We start from the raw sequence: 25,660 nt of genomic DNA on the forward strand, positions 1-25,660 counted from the left end.
GCAGAAATCTGGCAAAGAAAATTTCATTCATTTAGTCAATCTCATATCCGTCTTCCCTGAAAAAAAAGAATTCTCTCTTTCCACAGGCTACATCTGTATTAATAAACAAAGAATGTTTCAGGTCTGAAATTTGATCATCTCTACAACCTGAAATTATTAGAACAATTCCTGGCATAGTTTTGGCCCAGGCCAAACAGCACTCATAAAAATAATTCCTGAGGATGATTAAGGAGGACAGGCACTCGCTTCCAATTAGTAATTGTGGATGCAGCCACCCGGCTTTGCAGAGTATGAGGGTTTACTAATATGGATATAAGCCCTCCCATAACAAGAGAACTGTCCTGGGCATGTTTAATTCACTAATACAGTCATTGCCACAGTGTATGCAAGTATTCAACATGACACTAATTTTTCTTGGAAGCTCTAGAACATACTCGGTTTCGCAGGACTAGAAAGCCATTTCACTATCAAGTGTGAGGTAATGTCTACAAGAAGCATATAAGCATGCTAAAACTTTGATACAGGCAATTATTTTTCTATTCACTTTAAGAATCCAATCTCTCTCTATTTCTCTCTCTCTTTTTCTTGCCTCTGTTAAAAAAATCTATATAGAGAAAGACAAATATAAGCGGTAAGCTATTCAGAACAGCTGGTGGCAAACCACTGTGACCTAAAAGTAAGGAAAGAATATTGGGATGCTTTCCTTATAACAACTTGTTAAAACAAAATAGTAGTGTTTCTTGCTCTGGACTGACCAGTTTCCACAAATGTAAAAGTCTTTTCGCAGGCTGAATGACCAGACAATACAGTAATTTCATTAGCAAATGAAGAATAGCCATAACTAAAGCATTTCATAACCAACATTTCATTGCAGTCTGCATATAATCTTCTATTGTGACTGCTTCTATACTGTAGAAGGAGCTGTATTGGTAAAAAAGTTAACACTAACCTTCTCAATATTTATTTGATGTTTTCTTAACCTCTCCAAATCTGTTGGAATCGCCACTTTAATGAATTTCTGAATGGCAGGTTCAATTCGACGGAGCGTAACTTTTTCATCATCTTCAGGCATCCTAAAAACAGCTTTCCAGTCAATTCTTGTCCCATATACCTTTACCAAGGTAGAAATCCCTAAAAAATAAAGAATTATAGGCTAACAAAAATGTAGTAATTTAAATTCACTTTTGAAAGAAAGTAAAATAAGGTATTTCAATACTTCCAATAACCACTTCTCTTCCAAAACCATACTTAAGCAGTGTTAACTACTTAAAATGTTGATAACCTTATTTGCATATTAGGTTTGGGGGATCATTGTTCATAGATAAAACTAACAAAAACCAGCTAAGGTTTAAACATATTAAGGTAGATGAAAATGTGCTTTGTAGGATAATGATAGATGGAAGCCATTATTTAGAAAGAAACTCATGACTGGATGCTTTTTTAATTAGAGTCCAAGTTTTGCAAATTCACATTACAAATAATCTTAAAAATGGTAAAACTCATCCTGAGGACGAACCAAGATAAAATTAATTTTGTAAGTTCACGTCCTAATAAGATCATAAGCTCCTGAATGAAGGTTTCCACTCCTGATTGCATTTGTCCCCTGGTGAAAACGTCTAAGGCATCACCTCACAAGAGAGTTTAAACAAGTTGCTGAAATATCTCCAGGACTGGTACATAAGTAATCTCAGTTCTGCTCTCTGCACATGCATAAAACATAACGTGGAAGCTCACCTCTCTAAAACAAAAATATGTAGAACTGTATATAATAACATTTATATACAGGGTGTTTGAGCAATGTAAAAGAATTCCATTATGCTGAATGTACACAAGGGACAAGAGAAAATTAGTGAGAGATAATTTTTATTTAGCGACTTTTACATCAATCAGTTTTAATATTGTATAAACAAAGGTTATTTAAATGAGATTTTCTTTTTGTATACTCCTTTTTTAATGAAAACAAGAGGTTGAAGACTGAACTAAAGGCAGACATGAATCAGGACGTTTTGTCAGAACTGTATCAGTAAAAAGACAAATGCCAACTTACTTCTATTAAAGTACTTGTACTAAGACAGCAACTATACCAGAAGACTTTCCCCTGATTTCACCCTATCAGTGACCAAAGTAATTTAAAATAATTAATCTAGCATAATCCTCCTGGTAGAGATTAGGCCCAGCAACATGCAACAGGTAAGAAATTTTCCCTATTTTTACACAGCCAAACATACAATTAGCATTACAATTACGCATTATTTTTCCCACATCTAACTACAGCATGGGAGTACGGAGGGAAGATGCTCAGCTTTTTCTAACATCTGTGATTCCTGTAGGTAGAGAGAACTTAAAAGTCAGAATACCAGTTGATTAAATTAGGTCTTTAACTGAACCACTCAAAGAACAGTCAGGCCCCTCACTTCTAGGCTGCCAGGAGGATACGAACAAATTTCCTTCCTGTTCAAAGGAGCCAAGCAGTAAGCATCTATCAGGCCAGTGAGAAAGGTAAAAGAACTTCTGATACAGCAAATTTGGGTTTCTAGCGGAAAATAGTCTCAGATTAATGACTTCCTCCAGCACAGCTACAAATGAAATTGTTTTCTGAAGAAAAGAATACTAAAAGAGGACATACAATCCTCCTCCTTTACCTGTCCCATCCAACAATGCGACATCTGGAAAACAGAGTATTTACTGAAGGTAGAACAAGTTTGGAGAAGTCAGTTATGAAGACTTCACTTCAGAATTACCACTACTGTACTTTTCCTTTTTCAAAACCTCAGAAAAAATTATTTCATCAACTGATTTTGCAATCACTGCTAAGTCATTCCCACTTCAAATTACAGAGAGATATACTGGAAAGAAATCTTAGAAATCCCTTTCTAAGCCAACACGTTTAATCCTTCTTTATCCACATCTTCAAATAAACATGCAGCAAGTGGCCTCACATTCTTCGGGATGTAAAAATAACTTTAATACTTTTGTGTTGATTTACTCTCCGCATCATTCTAAAAAGAGTATGCTTGCATGTGAGATGATAAAAGATACATCAGTTCTTTTGTTATATTTTGGTCACTGCAGTCCCTGACACTTTGAAAGACCCACGCACATCTCACAATTGAGCTCCATTGTAAGCTTAGACCAGATTTTTTTTTTTGCAATGATGAAAAGATAAAAAGCCTCACACTCCAAACTGCAGTACGTCCTCTTTGAATATAGATTTAATTTCCTGACAGGTTATAAACTAATCCACTACTTTATGAGCTAGAATTAATTTAAAAATGATACCTTAAAGAAATTTAGCATCCATGTCATGCTCTTCTTTAATCCTGAATCATCTTGAAGAAACAATGACACAAATTCTTCAAATTTATCACACAGTACGAACTAACTGAAATCCACAGCCCATTCTATATTTGAGCAAATACAGCTGAGACTAAGATAAATTCACAACAATTTTGTACCTAACCTTTAATAATATTTAGAGATTGATGAGAACCAAAATCAAGAGTTTAGATGACATATAAATTGGACTGTACTATGATAACAGTACAGTTAGTTCCAGATGTAACTTCAAGGAAAAACTAAGGTGTCTTGCATACTTTATTGGGTTTGTGTTTACCTAAGCATCACTTTAGTAATTAATTTGCAAACTATACTACCTGGCTTTTTGAGTAATCAAAAAATAATAAACTACTCCGGGTTGGAAGGGACTTTCAGAAGCCAGCTAGTCCACACTGAATTAGATGTGGTCGCTCAGGCCCTTCTCCAACTGAGTCCTAAACAACCCCATGGCTGAAGACTCCAGGCACCCTCTGGACCCCTGCTTCAGCGTTTGACCAACCTCCAGGTGGGGGGGAGGGGGGGGGAAACTTCCTCATATCTAAACCTGAATTTGCTGAGTCCCAGCTTGCATCCATTGCCTCTCATCACCGTGCACCATCAAGAGGAATCTGGCTCTATGCCTCTCTGTTCACACCACTAAGATATCCCCTTTGCCTTCGACAGCCCACAATGTGGTTGACCACCTTTGCCACAAGGGCACAGTCTGACTCACACTCAACGAGTGGCCCACTAGGACACCCAGGTCCTTTTCTGCAAAGCTGCTTTCTCTCAAGTCTGTCCCCAACCTGTACTGGTGCAGGGGGTTACTCCATCTCTGACACAGGACTTTGTCTTTGCCTCATGAAATTCATGAGGTTCTTGCCAGCCCCTTTGTCCATCCTACCAAAGTCCCTCTGAACGGCCGCCTTGTCCAGCCTACGAACCGCTCCCCTCAGGTAAGTTAACAATATTGCTCTTAACTTTAGCTTTTTAAGAAAATTATTTTTTCCTTTATCCTTCGATCTGAATTACACTCAGCATGTAGAAGAATCTGCAGAAATTCTGAATCCTGTTACAGAGGGTGCCATTAAAATACTGGAATGTTGTATGACCTGCCAAGGAAAACAGATCACCCTTACTTTCTGACTTGTTCTGTGCAGGGCGGTCACTGTAACAGCGGTTTGGGCAGTCCTTTCTATAGGTATTTTCCAAGCTGCAAGCCCAACAAAATCTTCAAATTCTGTGAGACTGGAAACCAGTGCTATGATTCTCTAAAATAAAATTCAGAATGAGCCAAAAAACCCCAAGAGAATACCGTAACATGAAATCAGTTACTAGAAAAAGTTAGATAAAACTGAATTTAACTAACGATTCTTTATTATAATCATCGTACAAGATACTTCGACAAACACAGAAATTACAGAATCTTCCGTTTTCAAACACTGAGGCTACACTATAGCCCTGTTAGAGACTATCTCCCAAATAAAATACTTTCAGTTTAACATTCAAATTCACAAAACAACATTTCATTTCAATTTTAGTGAAAGAAATACATTAATCCAGAAGCGATCAAGATTCAGACGCAGAATTGTCAGCTGTGTTACAAAAAAAGACATCTCCAAAGCATACTGTAGCAGCGCTACGAAAACATATGGTAGTGACAAAAATTATATACACCTCTTAATATTTACATTTTCTGGACACTGGCTCCAAAATGAAACTATAATTATGAAGGAAACGTAGCACAAAAGAATACCATTAACTGGAAATCTGCACTTAACAGGAAAATCCTCCAGGATTCTTACTACCCAAGACGGGGAGAAATTCCTTACCCAATTTGTTCACCCCCGCGTCCCTGAAACCACTTAAACGCGCCTTGCCCAAGCAGTCCGCCCCCGCGCTTGCGCTGGGGAGCGCCCCGCGGCAGCGACAGCCCGGCAACGCAGCTCCGGCACTCCCATAGCCTGGCCTTTGCCTCACCGAACAACCGGGCCAGTAAAACATACCGCTTTTTTTTTTTTTTTAAAAAAAACACGACACTTCCTCTTTCCCGCTGTGAAAGCACCGACAGCATTTTCGATCTCATTTCACCGCTTCAGTCAAACAACCGTTAAAAGAGGTGCTCCTGAGCAGCCGCGCCCCCGCCGCGCCTGAGGCGGCAGCAGCCCTGCCGGCGGGCGGCTGCGAGCGGGCGGGCGGCGCTGCCGGCGCTCCGCTGCTCCCCCGGGCCCGGCCCGGCCCGCCCGACCCACTGCGGCCCGGCCGCTCGCGGGCACGGCACGGCGCTGCGGCGGCCCGCCAGGCCCCGGCCCCGGCCCCGGCTCCGGCCCCGGCCCCGGCTCCGGCCCCGGCCCCGGCTCCGGCCCCGGCCCCGGCTCCGACCCCGGCCCCGGCTCCGACCCCGGCCCCGGCCCCGGCCCCGGCCCCGGCCCCGGCCCCGGCCCCGGCCCCGGCCCCGGCCCCGGCCCCGGCCCCGGCCCCGGCCCCGACCCCGGCCCCGGCCCCGGCCCCGGCCCCGGCCCCGGCCCCGGCCCCGGCCCCGGCCCCGGCCTCGGCCCCGGCTCCGGCCCCGGCCTCGGCCCCGGGCTCGGCTTCTCCGGAAACGAAAGCGAAAGCAGCGGCGCCGCCAGGGCCGGCGGTGCCGCCCGCCCAGCGCTCCTGCCGAGAGCCCCCCGCCGCCCGCAGCGCCTCACCGTGCGGCCGGCGGCGCCTCCGCGGCCCTGGGGCGGGACCGGCGCGCAGGGCCGCCCGCCGGCGGGCCAGCTGCCCTGCCCCCGCCCGCCACGCACTTCCACGCCTCCGCGCCCACGCCCTCCCCCGCGCACGCGCACGTACCCACGCGTACCCCACACACGGACACACCCCCCCCACACACACAACCCCACCCCACGCATACCCACACCCCCCACAGACCCTCCCCACACACATACCCCCACACGGGCACCCCCCACACACATACATACACAACCCCCCCCACGCACACACACTCCCGTACCCACACACCCCACACACTGACACTCCCACACTCACACATACCCCCACACCCCCCCCACATGGACACGCACACGCGCACACACTCCCACCCCCACACATACCCACCCCCCTCACAAATGCACACCCACGCACACACTCACATACACACACACCCCACACACCCACACTGCCACCCCCATACCCACAGGCACACATACCCACCCCACACATGGACACACACACTCACGTACACAACCCACCCACCCACCCACCCTCCCGCAAACACACATACCCAGGCACAGCCATACACCCCCCCACACACACCCTGCCCCCCTTCACTCCCCCAGAATCACAGAACGGCTGAGGTTGGAAGGCACCTCTGGAGATCATCCACTCCAACCTCCTGCTCAAGCACCTTGCCCAGGATCGCCTCCAGGCGGGTTTTGAATATTTCCAAGAAAGGAGACTCCACTACCTCTCTGGACAACCTGTTCCAATGCTCTGTCACCCTCACAGGAAAGAAGTTTTTCCTCATCTTCCGACGGAACTTCCTGTGCTTCAGCTTGTGCCTGATGCCTCTTGTCATGTCGCTGGCCACCACTGAGAAGAGCCTGGCCCCATCCTCTTCACACCCTCCCTTCAGATACTTGTACACATTGATGAGATCCCCTCTCAGTCTTCTCTCCTCCAGGCTGAACAGTCCCAGCTCTCCTCAGCCTTTCTTTAGAGGAGAGATGCTCCAGGCCCCTCATCATCTTCAGAGCCCTCCGCTGGACTCTCTCCAGGAGCCTCATCTCTTTCTTGTACTAGGGAGCCCACAATTGCATACAGTACTCCAGATGTGGCCTCCCCAGGGCTGAGTAGAGGGGCAGGATCACCTCCCTCCACCTGCTGGCAACGCTCTTCCTCATGCAACCCAGGATACCCTTGGCCTTCTTGGCCACAAGGGCACACTGCTGGCTCATGATCAACTTGTTGCCCACCAGGACACCCAGGTCCTTCTCTGCAGAGCTGCTTTCCAGCAGGTCAGCCCCCAGCCTGTATTGGTGCAAGGGGTTATTCCTCCCCAGGGGCAGGACCCTGCACTTGCCTTTGTTGAACTTCAGGAGGTTCCTCTCCGGCCAGCTCTCCAGCCTGTCCAGGTCCCTCGGAATGGCAGCACAGCCTTCTGGTGCGTCAGCAGCTCCTCCCAGTTTTGGATCATCACCAGACTTGCTGAGGGTGCACTCTGTCCCTTCCTCCAGGTCACTGATGAATAAGTTGACCAGGATTGGACCCAGGACTGACCCCTGGAGGACACTGCTAGCTACAGGCCTCCAACTAGACTCTGCGCTGCTGATCACCACAACCCTCTGAGCTCTGCCATCTGGCCAGTTCTCAATCCCCCTCGCTGTCCACTCATCCAACCCACCCTTCCTGAGTTTACCTGTCAGAATATGACAGGCCAGTCATTCCCTGAGTCATATATGACTCAGCCAGTCATTCCCTCAGAGAAGGCTACCAGACTGGTCAAGCATGATTTCCCTTTGGTGAATCCATGCTGACTCCTCCTGATCACCTGCTTGTCCTCCAGATGCTTAGTGAGGACCTCCAGGAGGAGCTGTTCCATCACCTTTCCAGGGCTGGAGGGGAGGCTGACAGGCCTGGAGTTTCCTGGCTCCTCCTGCTTGCCCTTTTTGAAGACTGGAGTGACACTGGCTTTCTTCCAGTCCTCAGGCACCTCTCCTGTTCTCCATGACCTTACGAAGATGATGGAGAGTGGCCTAGCGATAACATCCGCCAGCAGCACTCGTGGCTGCATCCCATCAGGGCCCATGGATTTATGGATGTCAAGTTTGGACAAACGATCTCTAACCTGATCCTCCTCGACCAAGGGAGAGTCTTCCTTTCTCCAGACTTTCTCTCTTGTCTCCAGGCTCCGGGATTCCTGAGGACTGGCCTTAGCAGTAAAGACTGAAGCAAAGAAGGCATTCAGTAACTGTGCCTTCTCCGTAGCCTTCGTCACCAGGGCACCCTCCCCGTTCATCAGCGGGCCCACGTTTTTCTCTAGTCTTCCTTTTGCTATTGATGTATTTGAAGAAGGCCTTCTTGTTGTCCTTGACATCCCTTGCCAGATTGAATTCCAAACGGGCCTCAGCCTTCCTTGTCGCATCCCTGCACACTCTGACAACGTCCCTGTATTCCTCCCAAGTGGCCTGTCCCCTTTGCCACATTCTGTAGAGTTTCTTCTTTTGTTGGAGTTTCTCCAGGAGTCCCTTGCTCATCCGTGCAGGTCTGCTGCCTGCTTTGCTGGACTTCTTACTCAGAGGGATGCACCGATCGTGAGCCTGGAGGAGGTGATGCTTGAATATTAGCCAGCTCTCCTGGACCCCCCCTTCCTTCTAGAGCCCTCACCCATGAGACTCCTCCGGGTAGGTCCCTGAAGTTAGCTCTCCTGAAGTCCGGGGTTGCGATCCTACTTATTGCCCTGCTTCCTCCTCGCAGGATCCTGACCTCCACCATCTCATGGTCACTGCAGCCAAGGCTGCCCCCAGCCTTCACATGTCCAACCAGACCTTCTTTGTTTCTTAGTACAAGGTCCGGCAGCACACCTCTCCTCGTTGGCTTCTCCACCACCTGTGTCCAAAAGTTATCCTCAATGCTCTGCAGGAACCTCCAGGACCTTTGGTGCCTTGCTGTGTTGTCTTCCCAGCAGATGTCAGGGTGGTTGAAGTCCCCCATGAGAACCAGGGCCTGTGATCGTGAGGCTACTTCCAGCTGTCTGTAGAAGGCCTCATTGACTACCTTCAGGTGGCCTGTAGTAAACCCCCACCACCATGTCACCCCTCTTAGCCTGCCCTTTAATCCTTACCCATAAGCTCTCAACCTGCTCTTCATCCACCCCGAGGCAGAGCTCCGTACATTCCAGTTGCTCCCTCACATAGAGAGCCACTCCACCACCTCACCTTCCTGGCCTGTCTTTCCTAAAAGCACGTAGACATCCAGGTCAGCCTTCCAGTCGTGCGAGCTATCCCACCATGTCTCTGTCACTGCAATGAGATCATGGCCCTGCGACCGCACGCAGATCTCTAATTCCTCCTGCTTGTTCCCCGTACTGCGTGCGTTGATGTACAGGCACTTTAGAGAGGCAATTGAGCATGCAGGTTTCCCAGGAGGGGTGCAGGAGGATCCTCCATAGTCATGTCCCATGCACACTTCCCCGGCTGCATGCACCCGCTGGAGGCATCGCAACTTGAGGGGCATTTTGCTGCCTACCCTGTCTCTATAACTCCCTCCTTCCCCACCCCCCCACACCCACATACAGCCCCCCACACACCCCACACCCCCACACCTCACAAAAAGCACACACGCACCCCCCACACACCCGCACACACCCACGCCACGCACCTCCAACCCCACGCACCCCGTAACCTACACACCCACACGCATGTGCACACCCACACCCCCCTCCCCACGGCCTGCCACACGCACAGCCCACCCACCCCCTGCACTGCTCTTGAACTCTCACAGGACCGAAGGGGGCTGCTGGTGGAGGGCAGGTAGTGAGGCGTGCACGTCACCCCTTGTGCCTGGCCCAGAGCAGGGCACACACGCGTGCGGGCAGCGGGCGCCCGCGGCCGCAGCCCCCTGCGGTGCGCAGAGCCGGGCTTGGCCACGCAGCTGCGGCGGCAAGGGGAGGCGCTGGTGGCCTCAGGGAGGGGGTAGATGGGAGAGAAATGCTGGATTTCGTTTTCTAAAAGAGAGCCAAGGGCTTCCAGTTCTTCTGGCATCTTTCTAAGAACGGTTCGTAAATGTCCACCACAAAAATTTGTAAATGCTGTAATGTAGATACTCTACCAGACAAATTGCAAAGTGGGATACTGATGATACAAAGCATTGTTTTATAAGAAAAAGGAGTTGTGAGGGCCTTGCGTTGAATTTTTGCACCATATGATAAAGAACAAAGCACCAGGCCCTTTCCTTTCTACCCTCCCTAAGACCTTCCCTGCTTCTATCACTCTTCAGAAAATAAGCATTTAACAAATATTTCTCACCTGTATTTTGAAAATAAGTAATATTTATTTGTACCTCACACTGATAGTTGCATCCTATAGCAATACTTCAGCCACCAGCTAGCAGCCCTCCTGCTCACGGCAGGCTTCCTGGTGACTGTGGGACAGCTTTTCATCTGGGTAGAGCAAATGGAGCCAAAACATCTGAGAGCGGCCTGGCACCAGGTTTGGTTGTTTTACCACCTCTGAACAGTAAACACATGGAAAACCAGTTTGCCACCTGGCAATATCTGAATAGTAACAATTAACGAGAATGTTACGTTACTATTGAAACAAAATGTTACTGAATTGCACTCAATAACATTAAGAGACTAAGAAGATCTCTGAACTATCAAAGATGAATTTTAGATTATTCTGATTTCCTGAACAAGGTTTATCTAACCTGCCCATCTGCCTGTCATCCCATGCCCTTTTTGGCCAGTTCTGACCTAAACTGGAGAAGGGTGTTACGCTCTTTCAAGATTTGTGGAAAATCCTGTCTCACTGAGTAAAGAAACATAAATTTGTTTCCTCTGCAAAGGAAAAGCAGGCAGAAACTCGGCTCTTGCACGTGCTTGTTGGCAACAAATAATTGGACAATCAATATGTGGATATTAGCCACCCACCCTGCATGCACATAGCTCCAGACTGCTGGATGGGATTTTCATAGGGCATGTGAGGAGGAAATTGTAGTTATTGTAATTACGGTTATTTAGGGGCCAAAGGATCAAAATCTACAGGAAATCAGTCTTCATTAGTTCTGTTGCTCACAAGACAACTACTTAACGATGGAGTACCAGGGGGAAAAAAAGGCTTTCACTGAACTTACGTTTTAAAAAGGGTAAACAGGATGAAACAGGCTTAGCCAGCTTGACATGGATACTGGCCGATTCATGGAAATGCTGACCTGGGATACAGTCGTTAAGTGACGGTAGTACAATGATAGTCCACACACTTTTATGAAAAAGATTTGCTCAAACACACTTGATTTTTTTATGAGAATTTAAGTTTGGTTGATACAGGTAATCATGTTGATTTGATAGCCTCCATCTGAGTTAAAGCCATTCTCACAGACGAAGCGTGGAATGCTGTGAAGTTCATAAGTGGATTAAAAATGGGTTAAACTGACAGTTCTCAGGAAAAGTAATTGTAGGTGAAGATTAGTCTTACAAATATCTTTTTAGAGGGGTTCTTTGAGATTTTATTCTTGGCCTGATACTATAACAAATGACCGAGAAAAAAATATAAAATTACTGTTTGGTGATAAATAAGGGCAGGTCACTTACACAAACGGCTTTGAATTACTTGTAAGAAATTCTCATTTGTAAAAATATGCTTCCTAAGACAGCCAAATTGAAGGCTGTATAGTTATAATAAAGCCTGGAATCTGAGGGAGCACTTGGAATCACTGAGAACTGTTGGAGCAACAGTGCTGAGAAGGACCTAGACATAGTGGGCCATAAGCAGCTGAACATCAGCGTCCAGAATAAAGCTTTTGCTAACTAATCCTTTGAGACAAAATCAGAGGAACATCAAATGCAGTTGGAAGGTGGTATTACCCATTCTTACAGCATTAATGAAACTATGACTGAAACATCTCATCTAGTTTTGGTATTTACACTTCAAAGGGATGTTAAAAATGGAACAAGCCCAGAAAAAAGTATTGAAGGACTGAAAAATATGCCTTAACATGAGGTATTTTAAAAGCACAGTCCAACAGAGGTACCTTTGTCATAAGTGTACCTGTACTTGTATGGGCTAGAGATATTTGAGGAGTAAGTGAAGTACTGGCTTTCAGAAAATGACATTTTAAAATCTGAAGACATATTTGTGAAGGGAACACTAAAAAAAAGTAGGCTAGAAATAAGGCTTATATTGGTAGTAATTGGCTGTAGGATTAAATTCTCTTTGAATCTATTTTGAAATAATACAAAATTGACAATAAAAGAAAAAAATGGAGAACTTTTCAAAGATGGGCTATAGCTCAAGCACACACAGCTCTAGTTTTGATGCAGAATATATTGACAGAGGTTCTGTGCAGTCTGTTATGGAGGAGATAGACTAGGAGATTATACTTGGTCTTTTCTATCCTTAAACTTTATGACTCTGGAAGAAGGCCAAGAAGGCTACTTACGTAGCAGTAAAAGAAAGAATAGGATCCCAAGGATGATCCCAGAAAGAACTTTTTTTGAGAGTCCTAACAGTCAACGTCTGAAGAGCTCTTGGTGCATTTTGTTGTGAACACAGCAGACATATCTGACTATGCAGTTTTGCTGCCACTGTTAATGTGATCTCCTGGACTACTCAGCAGTGACTTCAGAGAATTCCACATTTATTCCTTCAAGGAAAATACTGATAATGCAAAATGCTATGTCACTCATATAAAGATCATCAAAGGAACAAGAGTTCCACCTTCAGGTTTGGGGAAAAACTACCTCTGATGGCAAAAGATATCTCAGAAAATTTTTTAACGTGGAGATGGAGTTGGGCTTACTGAGTTACAGACAGACTCAGACTTGTATGACATCTCTGTGTTCAATCTTGAATGGTCTCTTATGATCTCACAGCTGTGTGCTTTCCTATACAGTTATCAGAGAAACTGTTCTGTTCTGTATCACCAACTAAAAATGTAGAAGAAAATCATGAAGACTCATGGCAGAGAGGAAAACTTGTATTTCAGGTACCTCCAACTAAGGAAGAGCTGGAGCAGTTTCTTTGTCCACAGGAGATCGTTCATAGTTTTCAGACATATTGATTCAGGATCAGGATCCAAACGTACAGTTCATTTAACATGATTTCTTCCCCTTATTTTACCGCTCAGCCCTATTCTCAACAGTCTTTCCTTTATATGCAGTCTGTCAGACAATTCATTCTAGGGACAGTATGTTGTTCAAAAAACGCATAATTTCCCAGATACTTACATTAGGTCCCCAAAGACATATCTTTTTCCAGTAGAGCATTTAAAAATTCTGTTGCTTTTTTCACTGCATTATTATTACAGGTTTGACTGATTTCACTGTCAAAAGACTTGTGCTGGCAAGAACTGATGATAAAGCTTGCATTGTACCATCAGAACCAGCCATTGCTGTGTTACACCGAACATTGCTTCTTCTCACAGTCTTTCAAGAGCAAAGCATGGTTCAAAATGCGATCTCATTCTAACAAACATCCTAGAAAAAAATCAAACTCTTTCAGTAGTTCTTGAGTGAGCAGTGTTTTGTGGACTATATGGCAACTTTTTCTGGAAACTATCTTCCAGAGCTAAGCAAAATACTGCAGGTTAGTTTGGTCATGGAGGGGAGAGCTATTAATTGCTAGTAACAACAACTGTGTTGTTTAGGGTTGATAGAATTCTCATGCAATGCCTTTTAGTGTAATTCACTTCAAAATCAGCTCAAATTTGGTTGACAATCCTTTGTATAATATTGCAGAAAGTAGGTCTCCCGAGTGGAAATGAAACACAGGAGGTTTATATACATTAACATACTCACTGTACCAGTAACACTGGATAGCATGTAAAAGCAGCAGATAAATCAGTTAGGGCAAAGAAGATTTTACTCTGAGAGAAACACTCTTTACTTTTTCACTGGTTGCATTGGTTATTTGTGTCTTTTTCAGCACAATCTCAAGCCTCGCACTGTGATCTTGATGTAGGAATGGTTTACAATAGCGGCTGTTGATACACTCCAGCAATACCGGTGTAGGCAAGTCTATACAGAGACGATGGTGGCAACAGAAATTATCTCCGACACCGAGTCCTCAGTAGAAGCTCCCTACTTTCAGGCCAAAATAGGCACTGCTAGCTAGTGAGAGATCATCACGTGGCCCTCGGGGAACACGTATATACAGCACTGCCCCGGGGAGCCTTAAATGGTGTGCCTACTATTGTGCTTTCCATCTATCCACCACTAACATAACTAAAAGAGATAAAATATTTAAAAAGTATTGCTGGGGCTGTGACCCTGCCTGGGAACTCCTGCGTGACTGGAATTTAATTAAGACTCATGTTTTCTCTAAGATCCTTTTATTCCTCCTGGGTCTGAAGAGGAATTCTTGCACTCAAAACTAACGATCAGCTTTCAGTGTGCTATTGCAGTTGTGTGTCAGATACTCTCAGTTTCATTTATAATGTCACATAAGCAGTTTTACTTTACTATAGGAAAAGGCTGAGCTGACAGTTAAAACTCTTTTAGTGGGACTGTGTTTTGTGCACATTCTTGTCCGGTTATGGATGTTGCTTACGTTGCTGTCAGCTTAAGCTAAATCTATACAAGTTACTCCAACTGACAAAAGAGTTACCACAGAATGCAGTTTTATGAACTGAAATAAATTGGTGTAATATTTGTTCCTCTATAGGCCTTAGAAATTATATATTAAATCCTAGCGCCATTCAAGTCAATGGTAAAAATTCCATTAAATTTATCAGGGTGAGGATTTCACTCTTTGTCCATACTCCAACATTTACTGATAGAAGAAAATACAAAACTGTAGTCAAGGGAAAAAAATTAGAAGTTGGTGAATCAACTGAACAAGCATTCGTTTATACAGTCCATCCACCATACTTACTGGTAAACACTCCTACTGTAAAACCTTGAGAGTGGGATTCAGAACGTCTTTCAATCGCAGACCAGGGGTGTAATATCATGAGCTTGCATTTACAGTCAGATGATAGTAGAATGTTTTTAAAACTATTTTTTATTTTTTCTTGTTTAGTTAGGAAAGTAATGCTGGTACTGCTTCTTCTGTAACCCACACAGATATTGAGCAACTGTCTGTTCAATAAAAACTTCAGAGAATTTCAGGAACTAATTAAAATTTAGAACACCCACGTTCATTTTAGATGCTTTTTCATTGATCTGATGTTACAACTCCACTTACAAGACCTCTAGAGTTGGCTTCGCCTCCCTCTCGTCTCCCTTGTGGGATAGTCATAAGGACAGTACGTTGCTCAGGTCTACCAGAAAAGTTCACTGTACTCAGAGGTGAGGTGAAGAGTCATGAAGATCTGTAGTCTGGCTGGTCTGGATTATGGAATATTTATTGGAAATTATTTTTTCTGGAGATAAAAAGCTTATCACACTGTTTCTGATTTAAAATCCATGTCAGACTCCAAGGCATACATTAAGTTAAACAGAAATTTACTTGACCCTAATGACCTGTTGGTGATGCCCCTGGTTCAGACAAAGGCCTTGTAAGACGTCTAGCTTTGTATTGTCTCCAACAGCAGCCACAAGTGGACAGTGAGGGAAGAGTAAGAATAGGGTAAGCTTCATGGTATTTCTTCCTTAGCATTCTCCCAGCCTTTGACTTTTTAACATTAGGGGATATCCTGAGCCAGGTGTGGTTTGTTTCACCAGTAACCCTAGTGGATCTCTCTTTCAAAGGTTCAGACAGTCTCCCCTAGAACCTAAGTAAATTTCTTGCAGCCACAAAGTCCTTTGGCAAGGATTTTCACAGGTCTACTGCCCACTGCATGAAGAGCCTGGCTCCTCCAAGCTTCATTTGATGCCACTTTGTTGTTGAAGAGATAGTGAACAGTTGATTTCTGTTCACCCTCTCAGTGCTACTTTTATTTTGTAGATCTCTACCATAGATAATTTCTGCTCTAAATTGTCGTTTTCTCCAGGCTGAAAAGTCCTATCCTACTTAACCATTCCTTGTGGGGAAGTTATTCCACAGTTTTTATCATCCTTGTTGCCCTTCTCTGAACCTCTTCCAGTTCTGATTATCCATTTTTTGAGATGAGGGGACTGGAACTACACACAAAATCCATGTTGTGGGCAAAATAAAGATTTATACAAAGTTATAATCATGTTTTTGTTTTATATTCTATTCATTTATTACTAACTCCTAGCATTTGATTTGTTCCCCCTCCTCTGTTTTTTTTAAGCTATGTCTGAGAAGTTCTCCTAGAACTCTGCATCATAACCTCAAAGTCTTGCTTTAAGTGATAAAGGCCAGCTCAATAATTGGCTACTTGGCTTAGGAATTGAACATACACTTGCACTGAGAATGATTGAAAGCAACATAATAAATAATGTAATTGTACAGAGAAACTGTTTCACTCATAAGAAAGTGGTTCTCGCTAGGAGAAGTGAGGATGAGTCAAGAAGAGAAATGAAGAGGTGGAATGGCTAAGGTGTAATTCAACGTCTATCACTAGAAAGTACTTGTCATTTCTAATATGCGATAAGGCATATGCAATTTGAAATGTAACTGAAACATTATCTTAATAAAATCTCAAAAATATACTTTCTCAAATCAGAACGTGTATTAGTCCTGTGCTGCATTATTTCTATCTTGCCCTTTTTCCAGAATCCATCAATTTCTTTCTGTTCAGGGAAACCCTGATGACCTGGATCTTTACAATGATGCTTGCTGGTATTTTCTTGACAAGTTTAAGCTGCTTTTGGCAGAAGTCAGATACCTTTTTCTCAAAGATGCAAAATGAGAAGGTGGTCACTTACAATTAATTCTTTCAATGTCCCCTGCTTCCTGCTAGGTCATAGATATATCTAAACCGTGAGGTAGAAAACTGGCATAAGATAAATGGCATAGGTTCGGTTTTAAACTTATTTCTTTCTTTGCTCCTAGATGGTTCTACCATAGAAGTGCTAATCAGCACTGCTTGGAAAAGAAAGAATGACCTACTGTCAAAGATGCAAAGCTGAAGGATATCAGCTTCGTCGTAAAGTCAAGGTGAGATCTTTTCACTACCTCACAGGGTGTGTCATGCATATGCCGAAACTGTCAACTGATCAAGTACTACAACAGTAGAGTGGAGATGTTGCATAAGTATACGTTATCCAAAGAAATTTAATTCCACGGTAAGGATTTTTTTTTCCTTTTTTAATAATGTTTGAATCATACTCTATTTACTTTTATTATGTCAGTAACAATGAGAAGCTCTGAAGTTCAGCCTTGTAGAGATAAATCTACTTTAAAATTTTATCTCAGAGATAGAAAGCCTCTAAAGCCTATTTTAGTTTAAAATGTAATTGAAAGTTTGATTCTCTTGATGAGTCCTTTAGGGTACATGTTCAGCGTGCTATGTGGAGAATTAGCCATGCAATTCCCATTACTGCTAATGCTACTATTAATTCCCTGCACATCATACTGAATATTTACACCTTTTTTAGTATTTAGATTGGCTGTTAAAATACCAGTTTCTCACTGTTACAATCATCTGTTATCCAAAAAAAATTCATAAGCCTGTGGAAAAGACAATGTTTAGCTAAAGATATTTAATGCTATTTTAAAATATTATTGTTACCTTTTGAATGTAAGCCCGAATTGTGACTAAAATGGCTTCCTTTCTCCCCTCAGAAGTAATAAATTGGATTAATGTGCTATGGGGCACTGTGAATATAGATATTTACTTTAGGTGCAAAAGCTCTGGATGTCAGAGAAGCTGAAGAGAGGCATTAGCTTATGCTTGGGTGGTACAGAGAGTAGATTATTTTAGCAGTTTTAAATGCAGATGGGAAATTCACAGGATGGATTTCAATCCTTTATGAATGATCCTTCTCTATATCAGCCACAGACAGGTATCTTGCTGGGCAAAAAGATCTTTAATTGGTGTGTGACTCTGGCAACCTTGCACATCGATAGCACCGTTTAACTAACATGACTAGGTCTTATTTTCAGCCTACCTGACTGCTTCTTGCTGAAGGTCATTTCTGAGATGGAGAACAGTCCCAAAGTGAATGAGATGGAGATGACGAACACAAAACAGCTTTTATAAGCCATAAGCCTCTTCAGGAACTGAGGCAGCATTTCTATGGATCTAAGCGCAAAGCCTGTTATCCAACTTCCTTTTGCATGTAGTTGCTTAGGTCTCTCAGGTGTTCATCTAAATTGTGGCTCTTAATGTATAAGTGATTTTCTTAGGCTTTTATTATGGGTTTACTGCTCTACCACTACGCTTGCTATGATTTGCCCCATTTATTGCTATGGCTGCCCCTCAGTGCCCCTCCACAATGATAATTGTCATTATTTTCCCAAGAGCAACACCAAAATTTTGGAGGTAGAGGGGGTTAACAGTCATTCAGCATCCCAGGAGTACTACTCAGACCACTGCTATTATGCTTCTTCTTCATTCCTCTTGTGAAAAGTTGTCAACAACTTCCCTTCACTGCTCTGCTTCACTCTTCAACATCAGGCCTAGGAAGCAGAGGGAGAATCTGCTACAGATACTTTCACTTCTAGTATCAGAAAGTTTAGAGGTGAGACCAGGGCAAATCTGATGTGGAGTGGCTAGATGCAGAGTCTAACAAAATGCGGAGCAGAATTGATGCAGTGTCTAGGTGAGGGCAGAATAAACCCGAACAATGGGGATAAAGGGCTACAGTGAAAGCAGGATGGAGTCCAGATTCAGTTTGTTTGTCTGGGACATCTAGCAGCTTTATAATGCAAGTAGACATGTGGGAGGAAAACAACTCAAAAACCAAGCCAGAGCAAACATTAAAATTGTACACTGGCATATTTTTAATCTAATGCTGCACAGATTAAACTCCTGGTTTTGGGGATGTGACTCAGGGGTTTGTCATATTAGAGTTTGGCCCTCCTGAAGATGCCTCAGTACATAAATGAATCAGATGAAAGTTCACTTAGAATTTTAAAGTGCTATGCTAAACCTTGGACAATTTCAGAGTTGATGACTGCAGAAATTTCCAGGGGCCAGTTTAACCTCAGTCTTAGCGTATTCAGGGTAATGGAGTCACAGTAGAGGTTGGTTTTCAAAATGTTACAAATGAGATTCCTTTAGGCTAATTTAGATTCCAGTTACTCTGGAAGATTTCTGAAGACATGCTAATGCTGCACATACTTGTGCCACTTCATGAATGTCTTCAAAATATATTTCAGGAGAACTAGTTGGTCCTTCCTGAACTCCCTCACTGCATCCCTCTTCCCTCTGTGACCTCTGTTCTAGGTGGTAGGAAGGCATGTACTGAGCACGAAGACTTGTCCCACCCATTGACACTGTTAATGCAATACCCATTTCCAGAACTAGAAGCTCTTTATGGATAGTGAGTTGTAGTAGAAAGGTTGCATGCAGATGCAAGTGGAGTAGCAATAAAGTGACTTGCACTTCCTTCGGAAGTCCATTGACTTGATTGATAGGTAGTTCCACAAATAAGGAGCATAAGTGGGATCATAGTTTGGCTTGGCATTCTTTGCATAAGGAAGGAAGCTTTCGTGGAGCTGTAGGATGAACTTGCTGATGACGATTCTGAAATCTGTCATCTTCCAGCCCACAAGCTACACATCTATTTCTCGTTTTTAATAGTCTTGTTCTGTCTTTGCATTGCCATTTTCAGAGTAGTGTACTAACTAGTCTCTTCTTCCTGTCATTCTTGTCCCTTCCTTAACTCTCTTCCACCATATATGACTCATCCCTGAACCTTTTTCTTTATCTTTTCATATGTCCAAATGCCCTAGATGTGTGCTGTTCTCTGGCAGACTGTAACATTGCTGAAAGCACTCATAATAATACATACTAATGGTACCAATATTGTAAAGAGTGGAAGAGGTATAGTTTCATTTTCACACTTAACTGAAGCAAAGGACCATCAGACATCAGAATAAAATTCTTCCCTTTAACAAGAACAAAAATGGCAGAGATGTGTTGCACATCTAAGGCTATCATTGTGATGCAGTCTCTTTTCTAATCAGCGCCCTGGATCTGTCCATGAATTGCAAGGCAGCGATGCTTTTCCCTCCCTCTGCTCATACGATCAGTTCCAGGTGGGAGGAATGTTCTTACTCTTTTTCCCATGAGGCTGTCTTAGACTTTCCGGACCCATTCAAAATATAAGCCTATCCAGGACACCCTGGATTCTGTTCTCAGCATAGTGCCAGTTGCTTCATCAGGCTTTTTTTAGAAGATAAGACTGGCAGTATGTTTTGAGACTTGCTGTTTGGTATTTTTTGCTTCACAGGGTACAGGCTTCAGCTGTTTTATTCTATCAACCCAACTGCTGTTGAAGTAATTTGCAAAGACTGAGCAGTAGAGTCTGTGCTACAGCAACTAGTAACTTTTCACAAGAAGCTTTTACGAAAAGACAAAATTTTAATGTTAAATGTTATATTTTGTTAAAACTTATATAAATATAGAAAAATATTTATATTTTAATTCTTTTATGTTTTTGGATGTTATCAAATGAACTTGGAAGCAATAGCATGTCAAGCTATATCCAGTTGTTTGTATTTTTCACAAGTTCTTACCTCATCTCATAGAGCTGTACTTCAAAGTTTAAGTTCCTTTATGTTATTCCCTGGAGACTGGTGCAGTACTTTTTGTAATGTTTCTTCCCCAGAAGAGTGATGTCCAGTCTGGCTGCAGTCTTTCAATAGACATTTTCTTCTAAGGTAGAGGATTATTCGTCACTAAGTCTGCGTGGATACAGACTGAATCATCAAATCAGAACTCCAAAATCAAGTGAGGGAGGAAAAAAAAAGATGGTAATTCTGTACAAGACAATTAACATTGGGACCTATCCCAGTCCAAGAAATGGTAATTCTTAGCGGATGGGTTGGCTATAGATGGACACAAGCAGATCTGCTGAGATACATTACAGGTAATGCCAAGTGAATGCAAGTGAAGGGATCTGTAGTTTTTCATTGCCTGGTACATGAGGTCGTTGTTTGCGGTGATGATGAGTGAAGGTAAAGCCTCAACAAAAACTGATGTGAAAATGTGTGTGTGTAAGTATTGCTTGGCAGTTAGGAACACACCAGAGTTTATCAACCATATACTGTCACCTTTCTGTCTTGTGAGTGAAAAGGGAACTAAAGTTTGAATAAGAAGGTCAGTAAGACTCGGTCCATTTCCTGCCAATATATGGTATTGACGTTATTTAGCAAAATTACAATATACAGTCCAAGATCCATGTTTGACAGAGATGGCTAATGAACCCTGAGGTAGTGTGCTGACATTTTTTTTCTGCTGTGGGCATTACTGTGATCTGTGATCTAGCTCCATTTTAACTACGCTGAAGGGTATTAGAGGCTGGGCAGTTATTGGAAACGTTGGCTGAAGGATGACTTGTGTGCAGAGAAAGAAGGGGAATTTTATCACCTAATACCGAAATCACCCTCACACCTCATTGTGTGTAGAATTTTACCACAAACTTCCTGGTTGCAAGAGTAACTTACACAGCTCAAACGTTCAGCTTAAAAGGGGACTTTTAAAGAGCAACTGAGTATACAAGGCAAGGGAGAACGTAGAGCCAAAATAAGCTGAACCAGACAAAAGCAAGAGGCTGAGGACACTGGGAATAGCAAGTAAAAGAAGAAAAAAAGAAGGAAAAAACCAGATTTCACCTATGTAAAAAAATAGTAAAGAGTGTAACGCCCATCATTGTAAGCTATAAGGTACCAAACGCACGTTCAGAGCATTTTCAGGGCCAAAAGAGTAAACGAGAAGTAGATACTCAGAAAGGGGAAGTCAGGTAAGGGCTGTGGCCGGCAGACGCAGGCAGTGCTGCGCACAGCAACGTGAACGACGGCAGCTTGCCTGAGCATTTGTATCTCAGGGCTGTGCGACGTGACTTCAGGTGTTAGTGCAGCGCTCCTGTTTCAGCCTCTACTTTGGTGGGGGCGTTAACGGGCCCTTCTCCTCTCCCCAGTGCTCCTGAAACTCGGATAAGCTTTTTATCTCTCAAACCTCTACTTTTCTGTTATATTTGGTTGAAATTGCCTAGTGGGTTCAAAAGCAATTAGCGGGTAGCTGAGGGACAAGTGGATTGCATAGTATTATAAGATTCACTTGCTTAGGAAACTAGGCCAAAGGGGATATTAAATAATGTCATAGGAGTTCATGGTACGGATGGCTCAGGTGGAACAATTTAAAAAGAAAAAGGTGTTCTTTGGAATAAATAAAGTGGATTCCTGAGGTAAAGCAGCACATTTTCATATAATTAAGGACTGTATCCTAATACATATGAAGAGGCAAAAAAGTTTCCTCAGGCAGAGAAGAATCTGAAGTTCTAAATGCTTGACCACAGCTAAATAACTTTTTTAACAGGTTTTTTTTTTTTTTTGCAAAATATATGTATCAAATACAGCAACTGCTCAAGTGGGAATTTATTTTTTAAAAGAATTTACTCCTTGTATTTGTATAGGCTTTGGAAGTAGAAACATTTCTATATCATCATCATCTATCTTTTGAGACAGAGACAGATATTTTTACTTTGGTAATTCTGGTATCAAGGTGTAGGCAGTTTTACAATAATCTGAATATATTTAAGGTGTGCAGTTCATTTTTGTACCTAATGAATAACTGCATGCCTGAGTGGGTGGATGGAAAATAAGAACCTCTCAGATTAGATAGAAGAGGTGAAATATGTTACGTTTATGCATGTAGTGTACCTGCTAATATTCCTGTACTTTTGAAATATAACGTCACTGTTAAACACCATTTTTAATGCATACGATGGCAATCAGTTTTCTTTAAAAACTGATTCCAGGGAAAAAAAGGTCCCTACATTTTAGAAATCTATACAAGTGTTTTGTTGAACTAAACCAGAAATCAAAATAATTTCCAATCACATTTCTCTTGTGGTCGCTGTGGTGCTGTAGGTGGGGATGCATAATACATGGAGAAACAGAAATTGGCCCAGGCTGAAAGGCCTCTGGGTAAAGCAGGCTCTGCCTAGCGGAGAGCAACGGATGATTTCTCCTGCACTGAATGGAGTCCAACGCCTTTGTCTGTAGCTGCCCCACATGGGTACTAAAAACAAGCTACCAAATGCTTTGCTCTTGCCCAACAGCTAAAGCTAATTGCACTAACAAATAATTAATAGTAAAACAATGACTGGGAACACTGAAGCAAATCAAGAAGCATGTTATCAAGAGAGCACCATGGAAACAGTTAAACAGCCTACATCGGAGTCTGAGGCACAAAACGGGAAGAATAACTTTTGCCACAAATTCAGTGCCGAGAGGACTGTAGAGACTTCTGAAGTTATAGAGAAGTGGATGAAACGTGAGAGCCTCTTGTCCCCACTTCCATGCAAAAGGCAGCAAGGCTGGAGAGCTTTCTGCAGTGCTGCCAGCCGGCATTCCCAGGAGGACTCAGCCAAAGGCAGACAACTCCATCAGGAGTCCATCAGGTCACTGCCACGAAGAGCAGCTGCTGTCCATGTTGCACAGGTCGGCAACAACTATAACGAAGCAAGAGCTAACCAACTGGACTTTGGAGAAGAAGCTGCTGCACAGATCATTAAAGTCTTTCTTGGGAGGTCCGCAGAGCTTGCTTTCTTTCCAGCTGTCGCATTCATGTTTCTCCAAGGCACGGGTAGACTGGTGCAAGGAAATTTTCTATATTCTTTAGCCCTTCCTTGGTAAAGACAGCAAAAAATGGCTCCTTCATTTGTAAGGAACGTTTTGTGTTGATATAAATTATCTGGAAGAAAAAATAACTGTCCCTTGGATATCATGTATGACAACTAGTTTGTCATTGATCTAGTTGCTTTATTTTTTTTTTTTGCTAGATTATTTTGATACAAAATATGGAACAAGATACCTGTAAATCACTTCTGAAAGAGCCTCAGAATTCAGAGTATTTCCAGACCACGTGCTATGCCTTTCAGCACAATTTCATTCAGCCTGTGTATAAACTTGCACTGCATGCCTTACAAACAGGAAAACCCATCTAATTCAGCATTTATTTATTGCTTCATATTGATACAGAAAACTCTGTATTGCAGCATTTTCATCCTTTTTTGCTAAAAAACAACACTTTTAATGACAAAGAAAAAGAACATGAAAATAAATTCAAGAGACCATTCATTTAAATAGCTTTTAAATTATACATTTTAATTTCATGAATAAACTCTACATCCTGGCGTCTGATATCTGGAATAAATCTTGACAGATCTTTGAAATCTTCATAAGTGGAGATAGATTCAGTTATAATGGTGAATCTGCCATCTTGTATACGTCTGGCTCTCAGTACTCTCTTTTCTCAACATGGGATTGCATCTTAAATTCTGTGCTCGGTACTTTTGTGTATCTGGAATGAATGAGTCCTGGGAAGGGGTGAGAAGAGAGGGAAAACAGATATGCTGTTTCTTGGCTTGTAGGTCCCACATGAAAAAGCAGCTTTAATAAATAATGCTGATATTGCAGCAGTGCATAGCCCCTCCTTACCAAAGTAAACTGTCTCCAAAATATACATGCACATTAAAAGTCAGAACTAATTTTAAAATATTGAAATACTAGTTTTAAATGCTTTTCGTAGGATAGTAGAGCAAAGGGTGAGGCCTGGGAAAGGGAAGAGAAGAATTATAGTATAAAACAAGGTTGGTACCTGGGAAGAGGTATATTTCAGAAATGGAGCAGCTTAAGCTGTTCAGTATTTCAACAGGCAGTATGACAGAGGCTGACAGCCCTACAGAAAACTCCCCTATTTTCCCGTTTGACAAGCAAGGGTTTAGCATATGCTTTCTCCCTTTTAATAGCTGCCTTGGTCACAGCAAGTGAGGCTGCTACCCAAGCTCAGCACTCGGCTAAATTATGCCAAATAGCTACATCCCAGGCTTAGAGGGGTCTATCATTTTTAATCAGAGCTAGATTTAGCATTTTCAAGTCTTCAAATCATTTTCCTTTTATCTCAGATTGAGCCATGATCATGCTATTGTGCAGATAGCATTACCTAAGGCTTAGGGAAGGACGGGTAAACTGATGCTTGTAGATGAATCTCAACAGATTTTAAACTTTGAGAAGCGAGTGAGAAGAAGCAGGATGAACTTTAGGTCGTTCTTGCTTCCTGTGATTGATATCCAGCCGCTACCATCTTTGAATACTGGTAGTTACTTTGTTTATGTTTTCAAGGCTGCTGATGCAAGAAGAAAAAGATAGAAAGTTGATTTTGAAATGACACACCTCTAAAATTGATGGCGTTTGGGATGTCTGTCACTGAAAGGTAGTACATGAAAAAAATGGCAAGTGCAATATATATCAAGATAAACCTCAGAATTTCCCAAGGATTTCACTAATATCCTGAAAAGTCTGGAAAAAGAGGTGGGTGCCTGGGCCAAACTTTGGCATCTGTTTACCATATGTCTCCACTAAGGAAATGAAATTAAATAAGTGTTAGAAAGGTCTACAAGAGTTAAAAGGTAGGAGGCACCAAATTAAAAGTAGCAGAAGTTGACTTGCATAGAGACTAGCTAGCTGGGGCTTCACAGGCTCAGAATGAAGCACCATTAATGCAGTCTATACCAAGTGCTTCTGAAGCAGAGTGGCACTATCCTCGCAGAAGCTATGTGTGGTCCATGGGTCTACATCAATCCGAGAATCCCAAGCAAGACTGGATTGCCCGCAGAGGATACAGG

The 25,660-nt window shown here is 43.0% G+C and overlaps 1 protein-coding gene across 5 annotated transcripts in view; it reads right to left on the reverse strand.

The window, feature by feature from the left end:
• Nucleotides 1-20,685, reverse strand: part of STX17 (syntaxin 17) — a 51,535-nt gene extending 30,850 nt beyond the window's left edge. The window contains exons 1-3 of one of the 5 annotated variants that reach the window (XM_068936349.1): nt 6,009-6,062; nt 4,455-4,586; nt 950-1,131 (exon numbers count right to left, since the gene is read on the reverse strand). In XM_068936349.1, the coding sequence (XP_068792450.1) occupies nt 950-1,072 (123 nt within the window). In that variant the 5' untranslated portion in view covers nt 1,073-1,131; nt 4,455-4,586; nt 6,009-6,062. Of the gene's footprint in view, nt 1-949; nt 1,132-4,454; nt 4,587-6,008; nt 6,131-20,546 lie in introns of those variants that run through there. The other 4 variants (XM_068936353.1, XM_068936350.1, XM_068936352.1 and 1 more) reach the window with 4 other exon arrangements.
• Nucleotides 20,686-25,660: the final 4,975 nt, after the last annotated feature.

This window comes from Struthio camelus, chromosome 2 (assembly GCF_040807025.1).
Source record: "Struthio camelus isolate bStrCam1 chromosome 2, bStrCam1.hap1, whole genome shotgun sequence".
Classification (NCBI taxonomy): Eukaryota; Metazoa; Chordata; class Aves; order Struthioniformes; family Struthionidae; genus Struthio; species Struthio camelus.